This window comes from Ostrinia nubilalis, chromosome 25 (assembly GCF_963855985.1).
Source record: "Ostrinia nubilalis chromosome 25, ilOstNubi1.1, whole genome shotgun sequence".
NCBI lineage: Eukaryota > Metazoa > Arthropoda > Insecta > Lepidoptera > Crambidae > Ostrinia > Ostrinia nubilalis.
The window spans coordinates 2,401,270-2,420,086 of record NC_087112.1 but is presented as its reverse complement, the minus strand read 5'-3'; the positions used below and the strand labels follow the sequence as shown (position 1 = coordinate 2,420,086).

Genomic DNA, 18,817 nt, shown 5'->3' with positions numbered 1-18,817 from the left:
TCCAGAGCCTGCTTGGGGATGTGGTCGGGATGCCTTCGGAAAGTGTGGCCGATCAAATTCCATTGGCGAAAATTGAATAAACGCATTTAGTTTATATTTTAATCTTGTAGGTGCCTCACGACGAGGATGACGCAGACATGGATGAACTGCTAGCCCTGGCGCACGAGTTTCTGCAGCACTTCTGCCACGGCAACCAGCAGAACCAGGCTATCCTGCACAAGCACCTGGATCTATTCCTCAATGCTGGGGTGAGTTCTGTCAATAGGGATGTTTCCCGAGTAAAAAAGCAAATTTGAATTAGTCCGTCCGTCGGTTAACTTATCAAAAAATACTCGACACATATTTTTCAATTTTTCAAACTAATGAAAATTTAAAGAGATAAAGTGCGCCAGAGTTCCAAAGAAGAGACCCGTGACGTCAAGGCGTGCTTAAAAGTGTAAGTGTGACGTCACGCGGAACTGCAACGCATCATAACTTCGTAATTACTTGTTTGATTAACAAAATTAAATAAACTAGTCTATTCCTACCTTTCGTTCCCACTTCTGCAACTCCTGTGTAGCCAGAATCTACAGCTGACCGCCAATAAAACCCAACCAATCAAAGTCAAATTTGTCCGGGGGAAAGTTCAGGGCTTCCACTAAAACTTGCGCGTTCGCTGCTTATACCGATTTTCGTGAAGAACCGCGCGAGTTTTAGAGGAGGTACTAAACTATCATTAGACTGGTTGGAAAAATTAGAAATACATAGGAGTTCGAAGTTAAGGATCGAACTGTATCTGTTGAATGGAGACTCCTGTATGTTTTATTAACTGCTTCGTAACTAACCAACACTTGAAAACTTACCACATACAATTCATTTCCAGATCAGAGAAGCGCAAACAGTGTGCGCAATATTCAAAGACAACGCAACGCTCTGCGCGCACGAGAACAACGAGAAAGTCGTCGGCCATTTTGTGCACTGCATAGAGTCGCGCGGCCGCCGTCCGGCCTACCTGCGCTTCCTGCAGACCATAGTGCACGCCGACGCACAGTACATCAGGAGGAGCCAGGACCTCGTCATGCAGGAGGTGAGCAGGGCCGTCTTTAGGGGCCCTGGGCATTTAAGGATTAAGGGGGGCCCTTATAGGGTTGCCAGGTCCTTAAACACAAAAGCCGGACATGCCACGGGGGGGGGGGGGGGGGGGTGAAATTAGTGTCATAGCTTACGAGTGAATTCTATCATCATCTGTTGCCCAACATCCTGATGCGTGCGCTTGATATTATTCTGTAGCTCGACTTTCGCCTGGCGCGGCAACCACATAAAAAGCCTAACAAAAGTCGGACAGGCCGGACAAGACAATTTTAGGCCAGACATGACCGTAAAAAGCCAAACATGGCAACCCTAGGCCCTTATCATCTGGAAAAAGGTCTTATTAGCAGATGCGGGGCCCTAGGCACGTGCCCAAAGTGCCCAGTGGGAAAGAGGGGCCTGGAGGTGAGCCACTACACCTCACGCGGCAGGTGATAGGGCCGACAGTCGCGCGGTCTACTTGCGTCTGCAGACCATAGTGCACGCCGACGCACAGTACATCAGGAGGAGCCAGGACCTCGTCATGCAGGAGGTGAGCCACTACACACCTTAGGCCCGGTTTCCAAGCAAGCGGAGACGAGACGAAAGATGTGCGGCGAAGCTGGCTGATTATTTCCACACCAAAGTGGACTGGAGACGAGATTAGAGGAGAGGAGGAGATGTGGTATGTGCGTAGCTGTCAGCTGGCAGTCTATTGCTGTCTACGAACGGTATGACACTTGAGAAGACAGCGAGGAACAAGGCGCGTGAGGCCGCCCGACACATCTCTTCTCTCCTTCGATCAATTTCCACCGAAGCTGAGCGAAGAGATGAAGATATAACATACCTTCAGACTATAGACCAGTGGCTCGGACAGTGACGCCAATGAGGTCTACCGTTTTTTTTATTTAACAGTTTGCATCACTGGTGATTGACATGCCCCTACTCTAAAATTCTGCCATCCTGGTGAATGCAAATGTACCTCCTACCGCTTCCCATTGAATAGAACAGACATTGACAGTGACCTTACTCTACAGCAGTGTTTTTCAACCTTTTTCATGACGCGACCCCCCTAGCATGAAAAAATTTTTTGCGACCCCCCGACTGTTTGCTTTTTTCATGCCTTTTACGAAGATGTAGGGATCAAATTCTTCAATCTATTACAACATTTATGCATTTGCATAATTAGGTTTCGGATAAATCTAGCTTTAAAACTTTACTGTTTTTTTTTACTAAGGTAGTTTTTACGACCTCTCGCGACCCCCCTATAGAGACTTCGCGACCCCCCAGGGGGTCGCGACCCACAGGTTGAAAAACACTGCTCTACAGTGTTGCCAACTGGTGTGCGCTAAAGCGATAGCCCTCAATAATGGGTAGGCTGTTTAACGCATTTTTTTTTATCCACAACGAGGAAGCTCTTGGCCTGTATCTTACCTGATGGTAAGTGACGATCAGGCCGAAGGTGGAAGCGAGCTTCACCCGGAATCCTCAACCAGAGGAGTTGGCTATCTTACCTCTTAACTGCCGGAACACAATAATGCTGTTAACATTTGCACTCTCCGATGTGCCATTTGAGATTGTTTCTGTGATTCGCCAGTGATGCCAACTAGTGATCATATGGTGCTTCATAAATGCCATATTTGTTTACAAAGTTCATGATTAAGATTTACGCATCCAGATTTTTTAGTGTCTAGTTCATCGTTTATTTAAAGCATTATTGTGTTACAGATGGTGAATGCAGGCGAAGACGTCCTGGTGTTCTACAACGACAAGGCATCATTCAACAACTTCATTCAAATGATGAGACAATACAAACTGACCAACGAAATGCCAGAAGCTTTGACGTAATTATAACATTTCATTTACGTATTAATAAATGTACAGTCTTAACCTAGCCGCACACCCAGTTTGTCGACCGATAGTTGGGCTGACTATCACTGACTCTCAGCTACGTTAATTTTTCTTTTCCGATTTAAAAAGTAGTACAGGGACCTGATATTTTTTGAAATTGTCGAGGGGTGTCCTTTTTAGGCCTTTTTGGAAAGTCAAGAAAATCACCCAGTCTGGACAATGGACATTTATGGAAGTTCGTATACTACAACGATTTGCTCTTCATAAAAATTAGAATCGGGCCCAACTATCGGCCGACTAAAAGAAGAGTCTGCGGGAAGTCTTAAGTTGCTTTTCAATCGAAGTGTATAGTTTCTTTTCGCACATTTTTGATGATAGAGCAGCCTTACAAAGCTTAGATCGTATCTTGCTTCTTTTTCTAGCTCATGACTTAGTCAGTGCCTGAGGTATAGCAGTGGCACGGGAGAGGTGACATTGCCATGACAGAGTATACTAATCTGTGGGTCTAGACAAAGTGCAAATTATAATCGCAAACCAGTCGAAAAGTGGTCGAAAAGCCCCTTTTTTGTATGGAGTTTTGACGGATTCGATTTTCGATTCGATCAAAAAGTGCGTTTTGTCTAGGGGGGCTGAAGTCTTTACTGACGTTTGATGTCACTAACCGCCTCTGTGGTCTAGTGGTAAGACCACCTGCTTCAGACGCAGAGATCCCGGGTTCGATTCCCAGTGGGGGCAGATTTTTCTGTTCGGTTTGGTTGGTGGTAGGGCTTGTTCTAAGTCCACCTGGCTAGCTACCATCATCTTACCTAAGTCTGTCGCCATAACAACAATGTTAACAACATTGTTGTTCTGGCAGTTAAGAGATAAGATAGGCAGTTCCTCTGTGGTTGAGGATTCCGAGTGAAGCTCGCTTCCATCTTCGGCCTGATCACCACTTACCATCAGGTGAGATACAGACCAAGAGCTTCCTCGTTGTGGATAAAAAAAAACAAACCTCCCGCGCCGCCCTCATATCTTTTTTTTTAGCACTGACTAAAGCGGTAAATTTATAGTAAACGCGTTAAAACTGTCCGTTTCCCATCAGATACCACATCCAGCTGGTGAAGCTTCTGACCTGCTGCACCATGGGAAAGAATGTGTACACGGAGATTAAATGCCACAGTCTGTTGCCGTTAGACGACATAGTGGCTATGATCACGCACCCGCAGTGCATTCCAGAGGTGAGAACTACCCATCAAAAGAAGTTTATATGTTAATCCATGGTGTTCAGCTAAAGCCTGGTCCGTGAGCACGTAGAATCCCGTCCAATGACCCCAAGCTACCCATCCCTATCGCTCGCGCGTAATTATATTGCTGTCGCGACTGTGCGACGGGCGCCCGCAGTGAGTGTGCGAGCGCGACAGCAACATAATTACGCGCGAGCGATAGGGATGGGTAGCTTGGGGTCATTGGACGGGATTCTACGTGCTCACGGACCAGGCTTTACCTTCATACCACATCGTCATCTATCCAGTCATTCTTAAGTTATAAAGGATAGAGAAGCTATCGTAAGCAACATTCTTGCTGGAGATACTTAAAAAACTTGTAACACCTACTTCTAATACCCACGTTCGCAAATAAAAATGATTTGATTTGCTCCATTTTGAGAAAAAATAAAAGTATAAGTTCACTGCAGCGTTAGCCTAAACCATTTCTATTCTCTAACCAAACTACTAAAACATGCAGCGATAGATTGCTTTCAGAGTATAGTTTTCTAATTCTTGCGACCAAAAGGTCAAAGTATGGTGCAGTACAGTTCAGAGTCAGTGTTTGGATCGCGTTTAAAACATATTTACATTCATATTTACCTGTATATTCATTTATAGTATCTTGTTGTTATACAATATAGGTGTTGCAAAAAATGATCAGCCCTGTAAGGGCACATTTGATTTGATTGAACCACTGGTTTGTTTAAGGGTTATTCGTTAAAGGTCTTGGTGTGGAATCTCGGTTAGAGCAAAAATATTGGCCTACTGGAGGCCTAGGATGCGCGCCGCGATAAGCGTTTATCACGCCGTTTTATCGATTTTGCCCATACATTTTTACATCGATAAAGTATATCACGGCGCTAGCCCGGCTGGAGTGATATTTATAGTACTATAATGCCATGCTTTGATTATTTTGCACTGATATTAGATTTTTATGAGCATTTTATTAGCTAACCAGAATGGTCCATTTTGTTCTGTTTAGTAGCTGTCTGTATTTCATTTATCGTCGATAACTATGATTGAATTCCTTTCTCATCAAAACTTATATTTCCAGGTGAAAGAAGCCTACGTGGGCTTCCTGAACCACTGCTACATAGACACGGAAGTCGAGATGAAAGAGATATACTCCAGCAACTACATGTGGGACCTGTTCGAGCGGTCCTTCTTGCAGGACATGCACGCCATCCTGCAGGACCCTGCGCAGCCGACGCCAGGTGACGTCATTATACTTAGCTTTTTATCTTTCCGTACCCCTGACAAAGAACCCTTATAGTTTCGTCATGTCCGTCCGAGATTTTGCTTGGAAACTATTGGCACTAGAGAGCTGTAATTTTCTGGAGGTATGTAATTAATCACGCCGACAAAGTGGTAGAATAATATTTAAAAAAAAAAATTTTTAGGGTAACTAGCTCCCCTACATGTGGGGATGAATTTTTTTTTTCATCTTCTACCCCATCGTGTGGGGTATCGTTGGATAGGTCTTTTAAAATGACTTAGGGGTTTCAAAGACTATTTTTCGATTTAGGGATCCGTTTGCAAAATATTAAAGTTTTGAAAAGAATATAGGTCGCTCGACGAAAGTTGAGACGTTGGCCGTGTAGTTTCGGCAGAGTAGAATATGACCAACCTCACTCTTTTTTGGAATGTCGTGAAAGGCCAATCAGGAAAATCAGTGAACATCAGTGGGCTGTCTGAGTTAACATCAAACGTCTTTACTAGTGAGCGCATTTTGAAAATTTTATTTCTTGGACGTTTCCGCATTTTTTGATTTAAATTGTGTAATAACAATTACTAATAACCTTTAAAAAAATTCACACTAGGTCTCCGAAATAAGTGAAGACAAGAATCCGTCTAGCTAGCGCGCATTATGGAGAGGTCAAATCATCCATTTGCCTGTAGTGAATTAGAGTAGAACTTTATTTTACCTTATTTTCTCTGCTTGAAATGTGGCTGACTTGTAGAAAATTCCATTAAGCGGTAAATCCGCCATTGTACATTACTAACGTACAAAACGTATACACTCGATGTTTCAAGCCTACGCCCCATAGTAAATAAATGAGACTTTGTTAAGGTGGATTGATGTTTGTTACATCTTCATCCAACGATCCTAGGACATACTTCGATGAAACTATTTCGGTGACATTGACATATTATGACGTGACAGAGTATACAAATCTGAAGGAGATTTGAAACTTCTATACTTTCGCGAACTGACTTAGTTATGCGCTAGGACTGTTTAGGCTACTTTTTATCAAATTAAAAGCGGTTAAAGCCAGTTTTAACATTCGTTACTACCTCGCAGGTCCGTCGACGTCCACAGCGTCGCCTCGCAAGGCGGCGAGCGCCGGCCAGAAGGCGTGGGTGCACTACGTGACGGACGTGCTCATGCACACGATGTGCACGTGCACCCGCCTTCGGGACACTAGCCCAGGGGCGCGGGCTTGTCGAGAGGCGGCGGTTCGAACCCGTCGCTGGACTATGGCCAACCCACTCGTAACAAGCATATTAGCTTTGCTTGAGGGGCTAACGCGACAGTACTTTGTATTTCATAATATTATGAATGTGAGATTGTTTGTTACGTAACTGAATTCCAAGATAGCGATAAAAAACTAGTATTATAATCACGAAAATGTATGAAAATGAACGGACACTCCTTACACATTTAAGCAAAAATGTCACTGTTGTGACTCGAAAGCCAATAAAACACATTTCTGATGCTCAGTCAGATATAAAGTACGTGCTACAAGGGACGCGTGCGCACAAGCCTTCTCATACGCTACAGTCACTATTTTAATCAGGTTATTATTATAGAAACCTCCACTAGCGAAGTGGCAGGTGAAACCTAGTTCCAATATTCGTTACTAGGTATCTTGTGAGGTACCCTGGTCCAGCTAAAAGCGTCGGTGCCTGAGCGCGTGAATGCTCTAGACCAGTTTAGTCTACTTTTTATCAAATCTAAAAGATCTGAAGTCTCGTTGACGTTTGACGTCACAAAAATACTCCCGTGCCGCTTCCATACCTCATGCCGCTTCCATAACCGACTTATTTATGTGCTAGGACTGTTTAGGCTACTTTTTATCAAATTAAAAGCGGTTAAAACCAGTTTTAACATAAGTTACTACCACGCAGGTCCATCAACGTCCACAGCGTCGCCCCGCAAGGCGGCGAGCGCCGGCCAGAAGGCGTGGGTGAACTACGTGACAGACGTGCTCATGCACACGATTTGCACGTTCTTCAACTCGCCTTTCAGCGACCAGAGCACTACTGTACAGGTGAGAACTACCACTCGTCTGTTACTACTAACTTACTTACTCTAGACTACATCTAAAGTCCGATCGCCGAGCAGATAGAGATTTCGTACAGTGACCCCAAGCTACCCCAGCTGTCGCGCTCGCACACTCACTGCGGCACCACTGTACAGGTGAGGATCACCACTCGTCTCTTACTACTGACTTACTTACTCTAGACTACATCTAAAGTCCGATCGCCGAGCAGATAGAGATTTCGTACAGTGACCCCAAGCTACCCCAGCTGTCGCGCTCGCACACTCACTGCGGCCGCCCGTCGTACAGTGAGTGTGCGAGCGCGACGAAATTCTATCTGCTCTGCGACCGGATAATTTTAATGAAATATTTATTTTTTTACAAACCGCTTTCCATAATCGGATTTATCACCTGTGATTAATGTGAGTATAATGTTGACACTAAGTTCTTCTTTAATGCTCGTTATTTTAAACTACCAAATCCTAAAAAAATCTTTTCTCTGTCAGTGCTAGTTTTGCGGGTAATAAAAAGAAATGCGTGTTCTATGTTTCTGTTTGAAATCAAACGATAATTAATTTACTTTTGAAAAAAGAGTTCAATGTGGTTATTGTTTCCATTAATTATTTCTCATTATCTTCAGACCCGGCAGTCGATATTCGTCAAGCTGCTGCAGACCACATTCAGTATCTACCAGTGCCCGTGGCTCGCACCGCCGCAGAAACTCAGCGTGGAAAAGTGCATACGAACGCTGAGCGAAGTTGGTGAGTGTACAAGCGTAGCCCACTGTTGGGCTTAGGCCTCCATTATAAAATGACGACAGAGACCAAGTCAAGTGGTGTCCACGGGTTCGCTTGTTATACCATCTTTTAGATGGTATAACAAGCGAAGCCCACTGCTGGGCATAGACGTATAGCATGACCACCGAGACCACGTCGATTGACGAATACGGACCAATAGACGTGTATACCAAGCGTGGGCAGCGTAAAGCTGGGCTTAAGCATACATTATAGCATGACGACCAAGACCACGACCATGGGCCAGTCTTCTGGGTATTAAATATTGTAGGTAGGCTTCCGACTAGGACCGACGGTCACGTATTAAGGCACAGTCAAAATCTCGACGTTTAGAAGTCGTCCTAATAAAAAACGGTTCTAAATCTGTATTCACAAGGGTCATTTCGTTAGAACGATTACTCGATAGGATCGCAACTCAGCGATTTGTTGTCATTGAAGTTTTGTTACGTAAATAAGGCTAAGGAAGGTTGCAAAAGCACCTGGACGCGGTCTAACCTTACCAATGTCTAAGTGGCTCAGAGGTCAAAGCAGTTGCCCGGCAAGCGAAGGGTCGTGGGTTCGATTCCCGCCTTAGGCAATTGGATATTTTCAAGTTATTATAAATTTCGATAAAGGTAGTAGGAAGGCGCTGGATGCAGGCCGCTACCAACCAGGCAATATGGAAATCATTTAGGGAGGCCTATGTTCAGCAGTAGACGTCCTATGCCTGAAATGAAGATGATTGTCGAATAACTTACATTTCCTTTCCAGCCAAATCTCGCAGTATAGCTATCCCCCTGGACTTAGAAGCCAAGATCCAGGCGGTATTCGAGAAGGCGGCGGCGCTCTCGCGGCAGACCAGCAGGTGGTTGCTGGCTTCCAAAAACTCCAAGCTGGAGAAGATGGCTTCACAGGTACGGGACTTTCCCACCACACTTTCCCACCATTGCAACTCGGGAGTATACATCAATAGCAAGGCTGCTCAACCTGTTGAAGAGTCGGGCCAAACGGTGGATTCAGTCGTTAACGACGGGCCACTTACATTTCCTATTTCAGTTACTCTCTGGACAAGCGCAATGAAAAACTCAATTATTAAGATCAGATCAAAATTGCGCGGGCCACTTAAAATTCTTTGGGCCTGGGGTTGAGCAGCCTTGATCTATATTTTTATTGAGCCACCCATTAATAAGACACTGTTTTAGTGACTCCACTTACATCTGCCCCCCAAGACAAAGTTACAAATATTAGTTTTCCCAAACCGTTTCACACCCCGGTGTTTTTTATGTCTATTGATGTTACTTTGGTCCATGAAGTGAAATAAATTCAAACTGTCACGAGGGTTACCTTTTCAAGGCTTGTAGCCCCATCATGCTTAGTAGATGGCTCATAAGTGGTCTGGGGGCATTATAAAATCACAAAGTTAGAATAGAATAGAATAGAATACCTTTATTCAGCATTAACATTTTTATGCATACATGTACAGAGGTTAAATTACTGAGCCATGCTGAAAAGGCGCCCGCTCAGCGAAAATCGTGACATGACACAAGTCGTCAAGTCACGAAGCTGGTTTTCAGCGGGTACCAACATGGGGGTTACTATCAAAGAATATATTTTTACTATTCTACGCCAGTTATGCGCCCTTTTGACAGTGACGGTTCATCGATAAAATTCGTGTCGATTCGTAACACTTCCTGGCAAAGTTGAAGAAATTCTCTTTTTTTAAATTACCAAGCCTTCCTGTTTTAATGTCGGTTTTAAACACAGCACAGCGGTTAACCAAATGAATCCTCAATTGTTGCAGTCAAACCTACAGAACGATAGATCCGTAATGGAGGGGCTGCAAGAGATAGTGGCGCTCCTGGAGGAGCAGCTCAGGCCGCTGCTGCAGGCCGAGCTGTCGCTGCTCGTGGACATCCTCTACAAGCCGCACCTACTGTTTACGTCACCCGGCGACGCGGCGCAGCCCGACGCCTCCGGCATCTTCATCTCCAGGTACCCGGCATCTTCATCTCCAGGTACCCGGCATCTTCATCTCCAGGTACCCGGCATCTTCATCTCCAGGTACCCGGCATCTTCATCTCCAGGTACCCTTCATCTCCAGGGACCCGGCATCTTCATCTCTAGGTACCCGGCATCTTCATCTCCAGGGACCCGGCATCTTCATCTCCAGGGACCCTTCATCTCCAGGGACCCGGCATCTTCATCTCTAGGTACCCGGCATCTTCATCTCCAGGGACCCGGCATCTTCATCTCCAGGGACCCGGCATCTTCATCTCCAGGGACCCTTCATCTCCAGGGACCCGGCATCTTCATCTCTAGGTACCCGGCATCTTCATCTCCAGGGACCCGGCATCTTCATCTCCAGGGACCCTTCATCTCCAGGGACCCGGCATCTTCATCTCCAGGGACCCTTCATCTCCAGGGACCCGGCATCTTCATCTCCAGGTACCCGGCATCTTCATCTCCAGGGACCCGGCATCTTCATCTCCAGGGACCCGGCATCTTCATCTCCAGGGACCCTTCATCTCCAGGGACCCGGCATCTTCATCTCTAGGTACCCGGCATCTTCATCTCCAGGGACCCGGCATCTTCATCTCCAGGGACCCTTCATCTCCAGGGACCCGGCATCTTCATCTCTAGGTACCCGGCATCTTCATCTCCAGGGACCCGGCATCTTCATCTCCAGGTACCCGGCATCTTCATCTCCAGGGACCCGGCATCTTCATCTCCAGGGACCCTTCATCTCCAGGGACCCGGCATCTTCATCTCCAGGGACCCTTCATCTCCAGGGACCCGGCATCTTCATCTCTAGGTACCCGGCATCTTCATCTCCAGGGACCCGGCATCTTCATCTCTAGGTACCCGGCATCTTCATCTCCAGGGACCCGGCATCTTCATCTCTAGGTACCCGGCATCTTCATCTCCAGGGACCCGGCATCTTCATCTCCAGGGACCCTTCATCTCCAGGGACCCGGCATCTTCATCTCTAGGTACCCGGCATCTTCATCTCCAGGGACCCGGCATCTTCATATCCAGGTACCCGGCATCTTCATCTCCAGGGACCCGGCATCTTCATCTCCAGGGACCCGGCATCTTCATCTCCGGGGACCCGGCATCTTCATCTCCAGGGACCCGGCATCTTCATCTCCGGGGACCCGGCATCTTCATCTCCGGGGACCCGGCATCTTCATCTCCAGGGACCCGGCATCTTCATCTCCAGGTACCCGGCATCTTCATCTCCAGGTACCCGGCATCTCCATCTCCAGGGACCCGGCATCTTCATCTCCAGGGACCCGGCATCTTCATCTCTAGGTACCCGGCATCTTCATCTCCAGGGACCCGGCATCTTCATCTCCAGGGACCCGGCATCTTCATCTGCAGGTACCCGGCATCTTCATCTCCAGGGACCCGGCATCTTCATCTCCAGGTACCCGGCATCTTCATCTCCAGGTACCCGGCATCTTCATCTCCAGGGACCCGGCATCTTCATCTCCAGGGACCCGGCATCTTCATCTCCAGGGACCCGGCATCTTCATCTCCAGGGACCCGGCATCTTCATCTGCAGGTACCCGGCATCTTCATCTCCAGGGACCCGGCATCTTCATCTCCAGGGACCCGGCATCTTCATCTCCAGGGACCCGGCATCTTCATCTCCAGGGACCCGGCATCTTCATCTCCAGGGACCCGGCATCTTCATCTCCAGGTACTCGGCGCTGCTGGTGCATCCAGTACACCACGGGACTATTCCCACTTCTCTTTCCCACCGCTGCAACTCCTGTGTAGCCAGGATCTACAGCTTGACCGCCAATAAAAACCCAACCAGTGAAGGTCAAGTTTGTCCCGGGGGAAAGTTAAACTGTCATTGGACCCGCAACGAAATTATTCAGAAGAACATAGGATCTAGTGCACCAATGACTCGTGCCGGCGTCCATCCACAAGGTAGACCGACGACCTCATAAAGGTAGCAGGAAGGCGCTGAATGCAGGTCGCTACTAACCAGACGATGTGGAAATCATTGGGGGTGACCTATGTTCAGCAGTAGACATCTTGTGGCTGAAATGATGACGATGATGATCGTGCCAACGCCAGCGGCATCTTCATATCTAGGTGAAATAATAATGGCTGATAAAGTCTCTCCGATACCCTGCTGCCCCCAGCCTGGTTGACCAGTGACTTCATACTGGATGAAAGAGTGATTGCACTCCTTGGCAGGGAGATTTCCTTCTACCAGTGGACTACTGGCAGCCAAATTCTAGCTGATGTTAAGTAGAAGTCTAGTAATAGTATATTCAAGTGAGCTACGTGGGACGCTCATAGCAATCGAGTGATGACCTCAATGAGATGGCAGTGAATGAATGAAAATGAAAGCTTAGTATTCATCACTTTTTAACCCTTAATTGCTATGAGTTTAGTCACAAATGCATGTTGTTTTCACCTTTAATTAAGTATCGTTTTTGTAAGTTGCTTTGTGAATGGTACAATGTAACCTTGTTGATGATTAAATAAACAAATCACACTGGTCATGTAATAATCAGCAAAATCAGTCATTATAAACACAGGATTCAAGAATATTTCTTTTTTCAGATTAATCCGTCATACGGAGAAGCTACTTGAAGAGAAAGAAGAGAAGTTATGTGTTAAGGTGTTGCGAACACTTCGCGAAATGATGGCCGTCGACCCCGAATATGGGGAGAAGGTATGCGTTTTACTACCGATTCGCATTCTTAATAAATCCAGGTTCTTCCCGCGACCTTTACCAGATCGTCGGTCCACCTAGAAGGAGGCCTGCCCACGCTACATCTTCCAGCCCGTGGTCGCCACTCGAGAACTTTTCTGCCCCAACGGCCATCGTCTTTACGAGCTATGTGCCCCGCCCACTGCCACTTGATTTTAGCAATTCTGCGAGCTATGTCGGTCACTTTGGTTCTCCTGCGGATCTCCTCATTTCTGATTAGATCACGCAGGGAAACTCCAAGCATAGCCCGCTCCATCGCCCTTTGGGTGACCTTGAGCCTTCTTATGAGACCCATAGTAAGCGACCACGTTTCAGATCCATATACCATCACTGGCAACACACTGACATTGTGGAAAGCCTTGGAGGAGGCCTTTGTCCAGCAGTGGACATCATTTGGCTGAAACGAACGAACATTGAGCTATAAAGGACAGAAAAGCTATGGAAAGCAAAATTCTTGCATAGTTCTCTCATCTACCAAAAATTATAATATGCAGCGCTAGATCGCTTACATGAATGTCAAAGTCGCAGTAAAGTACAGCACGGATTGCAGTGCAGTTCAGTTGAACATAGCGACTATTCGGATCGTGAAAACTATTGCTTTGATTTTTTATTTGATTTGATTTTGAATAAACTGTTTGTCAACAGGGCAATCAACTTCGTAACAAGCTTCTCTCCCAATACTTCGTGAACCGCAAATCTGAGCCCAAAATCCAGCCTCCCCAACCATCTCTGACCGTGACCCACGGACCGGGTGGTAAGTGTCATTGTGACCTCACATACACAACACACTCATATTACACACATCTAAAACAACATCTATATACATAGGGAATGTTAAGTTAACACACACACATTAATGATACAATATGGTACAAAATTAATTTGAATTATAATCAACGTATTAAGCCATGTATGACAAACAAACTGAGCTTCATTTGCTCTAAACTGACTAATCATTATAATATTGGTGGTCACATAATAAATAAACTAATAACTCCGATTTTAACGTCTATTGTGTTGATGGTTTATTGATAAATATAAGGAAGTAAAAGGATCTTTTGACTTCGATTGTCGAACAATAATTTACCGTTTTTTTAATTGAAATAATAAAATACAATGTACACACGGCCACAGTGTTAACTATCCATTTCCGTTTTTGCTCTCGCTCTCATCAAATGGTGATTCTTTGCGATAGAACGAGACGACATGACCGGCAATGGGCAGTTAACATTGTTGCCGATAGTACAGTCATTGTCAAATAATTCCTGACACCCAAAGTGGCCAAAAAGTTGACAACACAACCTCATCGGATTACTAATGTTTGGCCAAAAAACGTTTCCCAAATCATCACATCGCAAACAACGTTTCGCAAATTTTCATTTGGCAAATTCTCATTTGGCAAAACAACTTATTGCAAACTTTTAATTCGCAAATGTCGTTTTTGGCATATTATTGTTTAGCAAATTATTGTTTGGCAAAGTATGTTTTGCCAAATGTTTCATTTGGCAAAGTATGTTTTGCCAAATGCATTTGGCAAAAATATTTCACGATAAACTATTTACAAAATAATTTGATTGGTGCATAGAATGGAATACAAATTAGCTTGTGGTTATTATTTTGTTTAGTGGGTAGTTAATATAAAATTTGTCCTAAATTAATTTTCTTATTTCATTCTTTTTATCGAAATTTCCAAATGATTCATTAACAATTGAGGTTATTCTAGCGCTCGGCGGCCGCTGCCGCGGCACGCTTCTCTCGCCTTCGCGCATTACGGGTCACTGTTCTAACCTAACCTAACCTACTATTTTCTGCAATACCTACTTTTTGCAACCATACTATTTTCTGCGATCTCTTTGTTTTACATAAAATTCTAGTGAAAACCATGATCATGTGCCTTATGCTTTGATTTGTGGGTAACGGTGGGTAAGTATGTGAAGTGCCAATGTGACCAAACAAATTATTTGGGATATAATATTTGGCAAAATAAAACATTTGCTATATAAACATTTGCCAAGTAAAATTTTTCCAAATGATAATTTGACCAAATGAATTAGTTGCGAAAAGTACAGTTGCTAAAAGTTCATTTGGGAAATGAAACTTTGGCGATAAGTTGTTTGCGAAGTGAAATTTGGCGAAAAGTAATTTGGCCAAACGAAAGGATACCAACCTCATCCCAATCGTAACAAAGACGTGTTGCGAACTTTTTGACTACTTTGGGTGTCCCGAACTATTTGACGCTGACTGTAACATTATAAAATACACACACAATGGGTTAAAGCCTCTCGCACACAGCCAGTGTGTGTATGAACGTTTCCATACAAATTGACAGACATTGATGACGAAATGACAGTCAAATTGTATGAATACGTTGCGCTTACGCATATGCTGTGTGCCAGAGACAAATTAATGGTGACTAATGTTAAGCATGGTGTATTTGTCGAATTTCAACATGGTACTAAATAGAAGCACATTATACATTATACTTACCTAGTACTAGACGTGGTAGTGCACTAGGTCAAGAACTAAATAGATTTGGTATTAAATTACATAAAAAACTGCAATAATAATATGTAGCTCACACAACCGTTAAAACAAGCCTTTATGTAAAACATTGTGTTATCTTGTCTTTAAGTCTTAACATAAATAAACATGTCCGAAGAATATTAATATATTTGAATCAAATCTTGTAAACAAAACACTAACAAATCAATGTCATAATAATAGTTGTGTGAGCTATTTAGTTCAATCAACTTGTCACTATTAATAACAACTAGTTTATAAATAGTTCTAGGGTAGGCACAGGATACATATTTTGCGAAGGGTGCCTTTGTAATCAATAACACTGCTGTATTTTTTAACATAACATCCTTATAACCACAATTTTATAATTTATAATATCACTTGACTGCTATGTTACATACATAACAACCAATTTCAAACGATATAGACAAGTTTATAGTGTCGCGATTTTCCGCATTAACTCTGCATTTGATTTGAAATTAATTATTTACATTAATTAATCATGACCACTTAATTTGACTCTATCCCTCTCTTTTACTAATATTAACATCACGAGTTAAGCAAAAGAAAAGGATAGAGCTACATTTATACCTAAATAACATGCAAAGGCACCCTTCGAAGCACATTCTAGACTAGACTTTAGACCGATGTTTTCTTTATTTCACTACGCGCATGCGACGCAGACCCTCATCCGCACCAGCCGAAGACAGGTGGGTCCATCTACAGACCACCACTGGATGTTGTTTGGTTGCACTTGTTTTAACCTGTGTCGTATAACGTAGATTATTCAACTAAAGTCCGGTCGCCGAGCACATAGAATATCGTTCAATGACTCCAAGCTACCCATCCTTTTCGCTCGCGCGTAATTATATTGCTGTCGTGCTAGCAGACTCACTGCGGCCGCCCGTCGCACAGTCGCGACAGCAACATAATTACGCGCGATCGATAAGGATAAGTAGCTTGGGGTCATTGGACGAAATTCTATCTGCTCGGCGACCGCACTTTATACAGATTGTCCCTGTAAGTATAGATCAAAACAAAAAGGATTGATTCTACTATTTTAATGCAACAACTTTCCTAAAGGAACAAAAAATTCTCAAAAAAAATATTGACGTGCCCATTAATTGACTGATTACTAAAGACAATTTGTATGAAAATAGTTTTTTTAAGGTTTTGAACTTTCTTCTATTGATAAACGTTACTAATTTGAGCTTTTTGTTTGATCCACACTTATATGGTCACCCTGTATCTACTTAGCAACAGCACGGTTTTTATGTTACCATATAAAAATACATATTGTGTGTTGCCAGGTAAATATTTCACTTAAAGAAACATGCTCAACGAATAAATGTTTTGTTGGTTATTAGTGGAAGAAACGTGTTTCTTTTTAAATAACGTAGTTAAAGTAGCTTAGAAACTTGTGTTAATTTTCAAGATGTACAGTTCACTCTCTATTTCTGTCTTACCCGCGCAACACTTATTCCCTTCTGCTACTTTCCCATGAATATTTCTTTCCGAGTTAAAAAAAAACTGTTAAATTGAACTGCTTTCTCTAATTCCAATTATATAAATGTCCCCTTCAATAACTTCAACTTTATTACGACATAAACCTGCTTTATTGGTGTTTGAAATAGCTATTATAACCTTAGCATGAACCCGCACTGCACCTGAACATAATGCAAATTAAAATCCACCTTAATTTGGCTGTTTACATGTGCTATCTTTATCCTCAATTCCGATCCCTAAGATTTCTATTATTTATTGATAAGATCAGTGTGTTTTTTCTTTTGAACGATTGCGTGAAATTAAAATATTCAATCTTTGAAGTTTGTTTTGGATCGAAAAATAATTGATATATCACAATTTAATTAAATAAAATTAAAAAACATCGATATTAAGGGAACTTTCTGTGTGAGTGTGTTTTTTAGAAACTTTACCTAGCTTAAACTTTGAATAGGTACTATTTAATGTTTATTTTTCACTGAAAAAGAAACATGAATACTATCAATCTGTTTGTGTGATTGTTTTTTTTTCGACAAGTTTTAATTTGCAATGTTTGAGGTGTGCCTCCCCCTAAACCTCCCACTTTATACTATAAAAATACTTGTGTCAAACAGCCAAGGTACTCATGCGAACTGGCCAGACCCTGGCGCAGGTGCAAGCGCACCTTGACAAGGAGGGAGCCTCCGATCTGGTCGTGGACCTGGTCATCAAGAGCACCAACCGCCCCGCCATCTTCCTTGAAGCCATCCAGCTTGGTAAGTGGCCATAGACAAGACACTCGTAGTACTACAACTTTGATTTTGATTTGAAAATGTGTGCAGACTTAGGGACTACATATCAAACAGAGAACGGGTAGCTGCGCTCTCTGAAAAAAACAATCTTTTAAACTGCGATCTCCAACCCGCCTGCCAAGCGTGGGGATTATGGCAAAACTCTCCACTATAGTGGAGGCTCAAAGTCCAGCAGTGGACTGTAAAGGGCTGTTGATGATGATGATAGTGCAGTTGACACTTGACACGATAAAACAATGATTCTAACGCCCGTATTCACAAACATTACTATGAGGTCTCACAGTGCGCGTGGGCGCACAGGGTGACACACGAACCAATCACAAAGTTTTATCAAACGCTGTGCGTTCGATTTACTGCTTCACTTAAGCAAGCATCGTTTGTGAATATGGTCGTAAGACAACGTCTGTGAAAGAAAACACTTAATTCTAGACTTTACTTTTATATTTGCTGTAAAATTAGACTTTTGTTAGCTTTAAAATCAATCAAGTTAGCCTCAGGTGATTGATAGTTGAATCAATTACTTTCCATTTGCTTACAGTGTCGGTTCTGAAGCTACGGAAACCATTTCAAACCTATGATAACAAATTCTTCAGCGGTCGAATTTGTCAAGAAAAATTATCATTGGTTTGCCTAAACTTTGTAATTGATTTCAATTATTTAAATCCAGTATAAGTATTTCGAATATTTTATAAGTAGTAGAATGTTATAAGTAAGTGATAAATTCGCTAATTCCTAAAATTGTCTTTTGCAGGTATCGCTCTTTTGGAAGGTGGAAATCCCATCATTCAACACAGTATATTTACCAAACTTCAAAATGGCGAGATTTCGCAAGCGTTTTTAAAGGTAAACCGTCATTTTTGCTGTTGAAAATAGTACTCAATTTCCTATGTGTCCATGACTAAAGTTTAGAAAACGCTGCATTAGCGGACTAATCCCCGTTTTCACCATCAATCCCTAATTTTTAAGAGACTCCTATGGTAACACATTCACATAACAGGAATTTTGTTTTCATAGGGGTCACTTAAAAATTAGGGATTGATGGTGAAAACGGGCATAAGCCCGTCAGAAGTCCGGGGCGACAAAGCTA

The 18,817-nt window shown here is 43.4% G+C and overlaps 1 protein-coding gene across 1 annotated transcript in view; it reads left to right on the top strand.

Annotated features, from left to right (window-relative positions):
• The window catches only part of LOC135084236 (inositol 1,4,5-trisphosphate receptor), a 122,336-nt gene that overhangs the window by 77,320 nt on the left and 26,199 nt on the right, over positions 1-18,817 (top strand). The window contains exons 29-41 of the mRNA XM_063978988.1: positions 111-248; positions 863-1,066; positions 2,776-2,891; positions 3,983-4,118; positions 5,200-5,359; positions 7,275-7,417; positions 8,049-8,169; positions 8,953-9,095; positions 9,983-10,173; positions 12,766-12,877; positions 13,562-13,670; positions 17,554-17,694; positions 18,482-18,573. Coding sequence (XP_063835058.1) covers positions 111-248; positions 863-1,066; positions 2,776-2,891; positions 3,983-4,118; positions 5,200-5,359; positions 7,275-7,417; positions 8,049-8,169; positions 8,953-9,095; positions 9,983-10,173; positions 12,766-12,877; positions 13,562-13,670; positions 17,554-17,694; positions 18,482-18,573 — 1,806 coding nt within the window. The remainder of the gene's footprint in view (positions 1-110; positions 249-862; positions 1,067-2,775; positions 2,892-3,982; positions 4,119-5,199; positions 5,360-7,274; positions 7,418-8,048; positions 8,170-8,952; positions 9,096-9,982; positions 10,174-12,765; positions 12,878-13,561; positions 13,671-17,553; positions 17,695-18,481; positions 18,574-18,817) is intronic.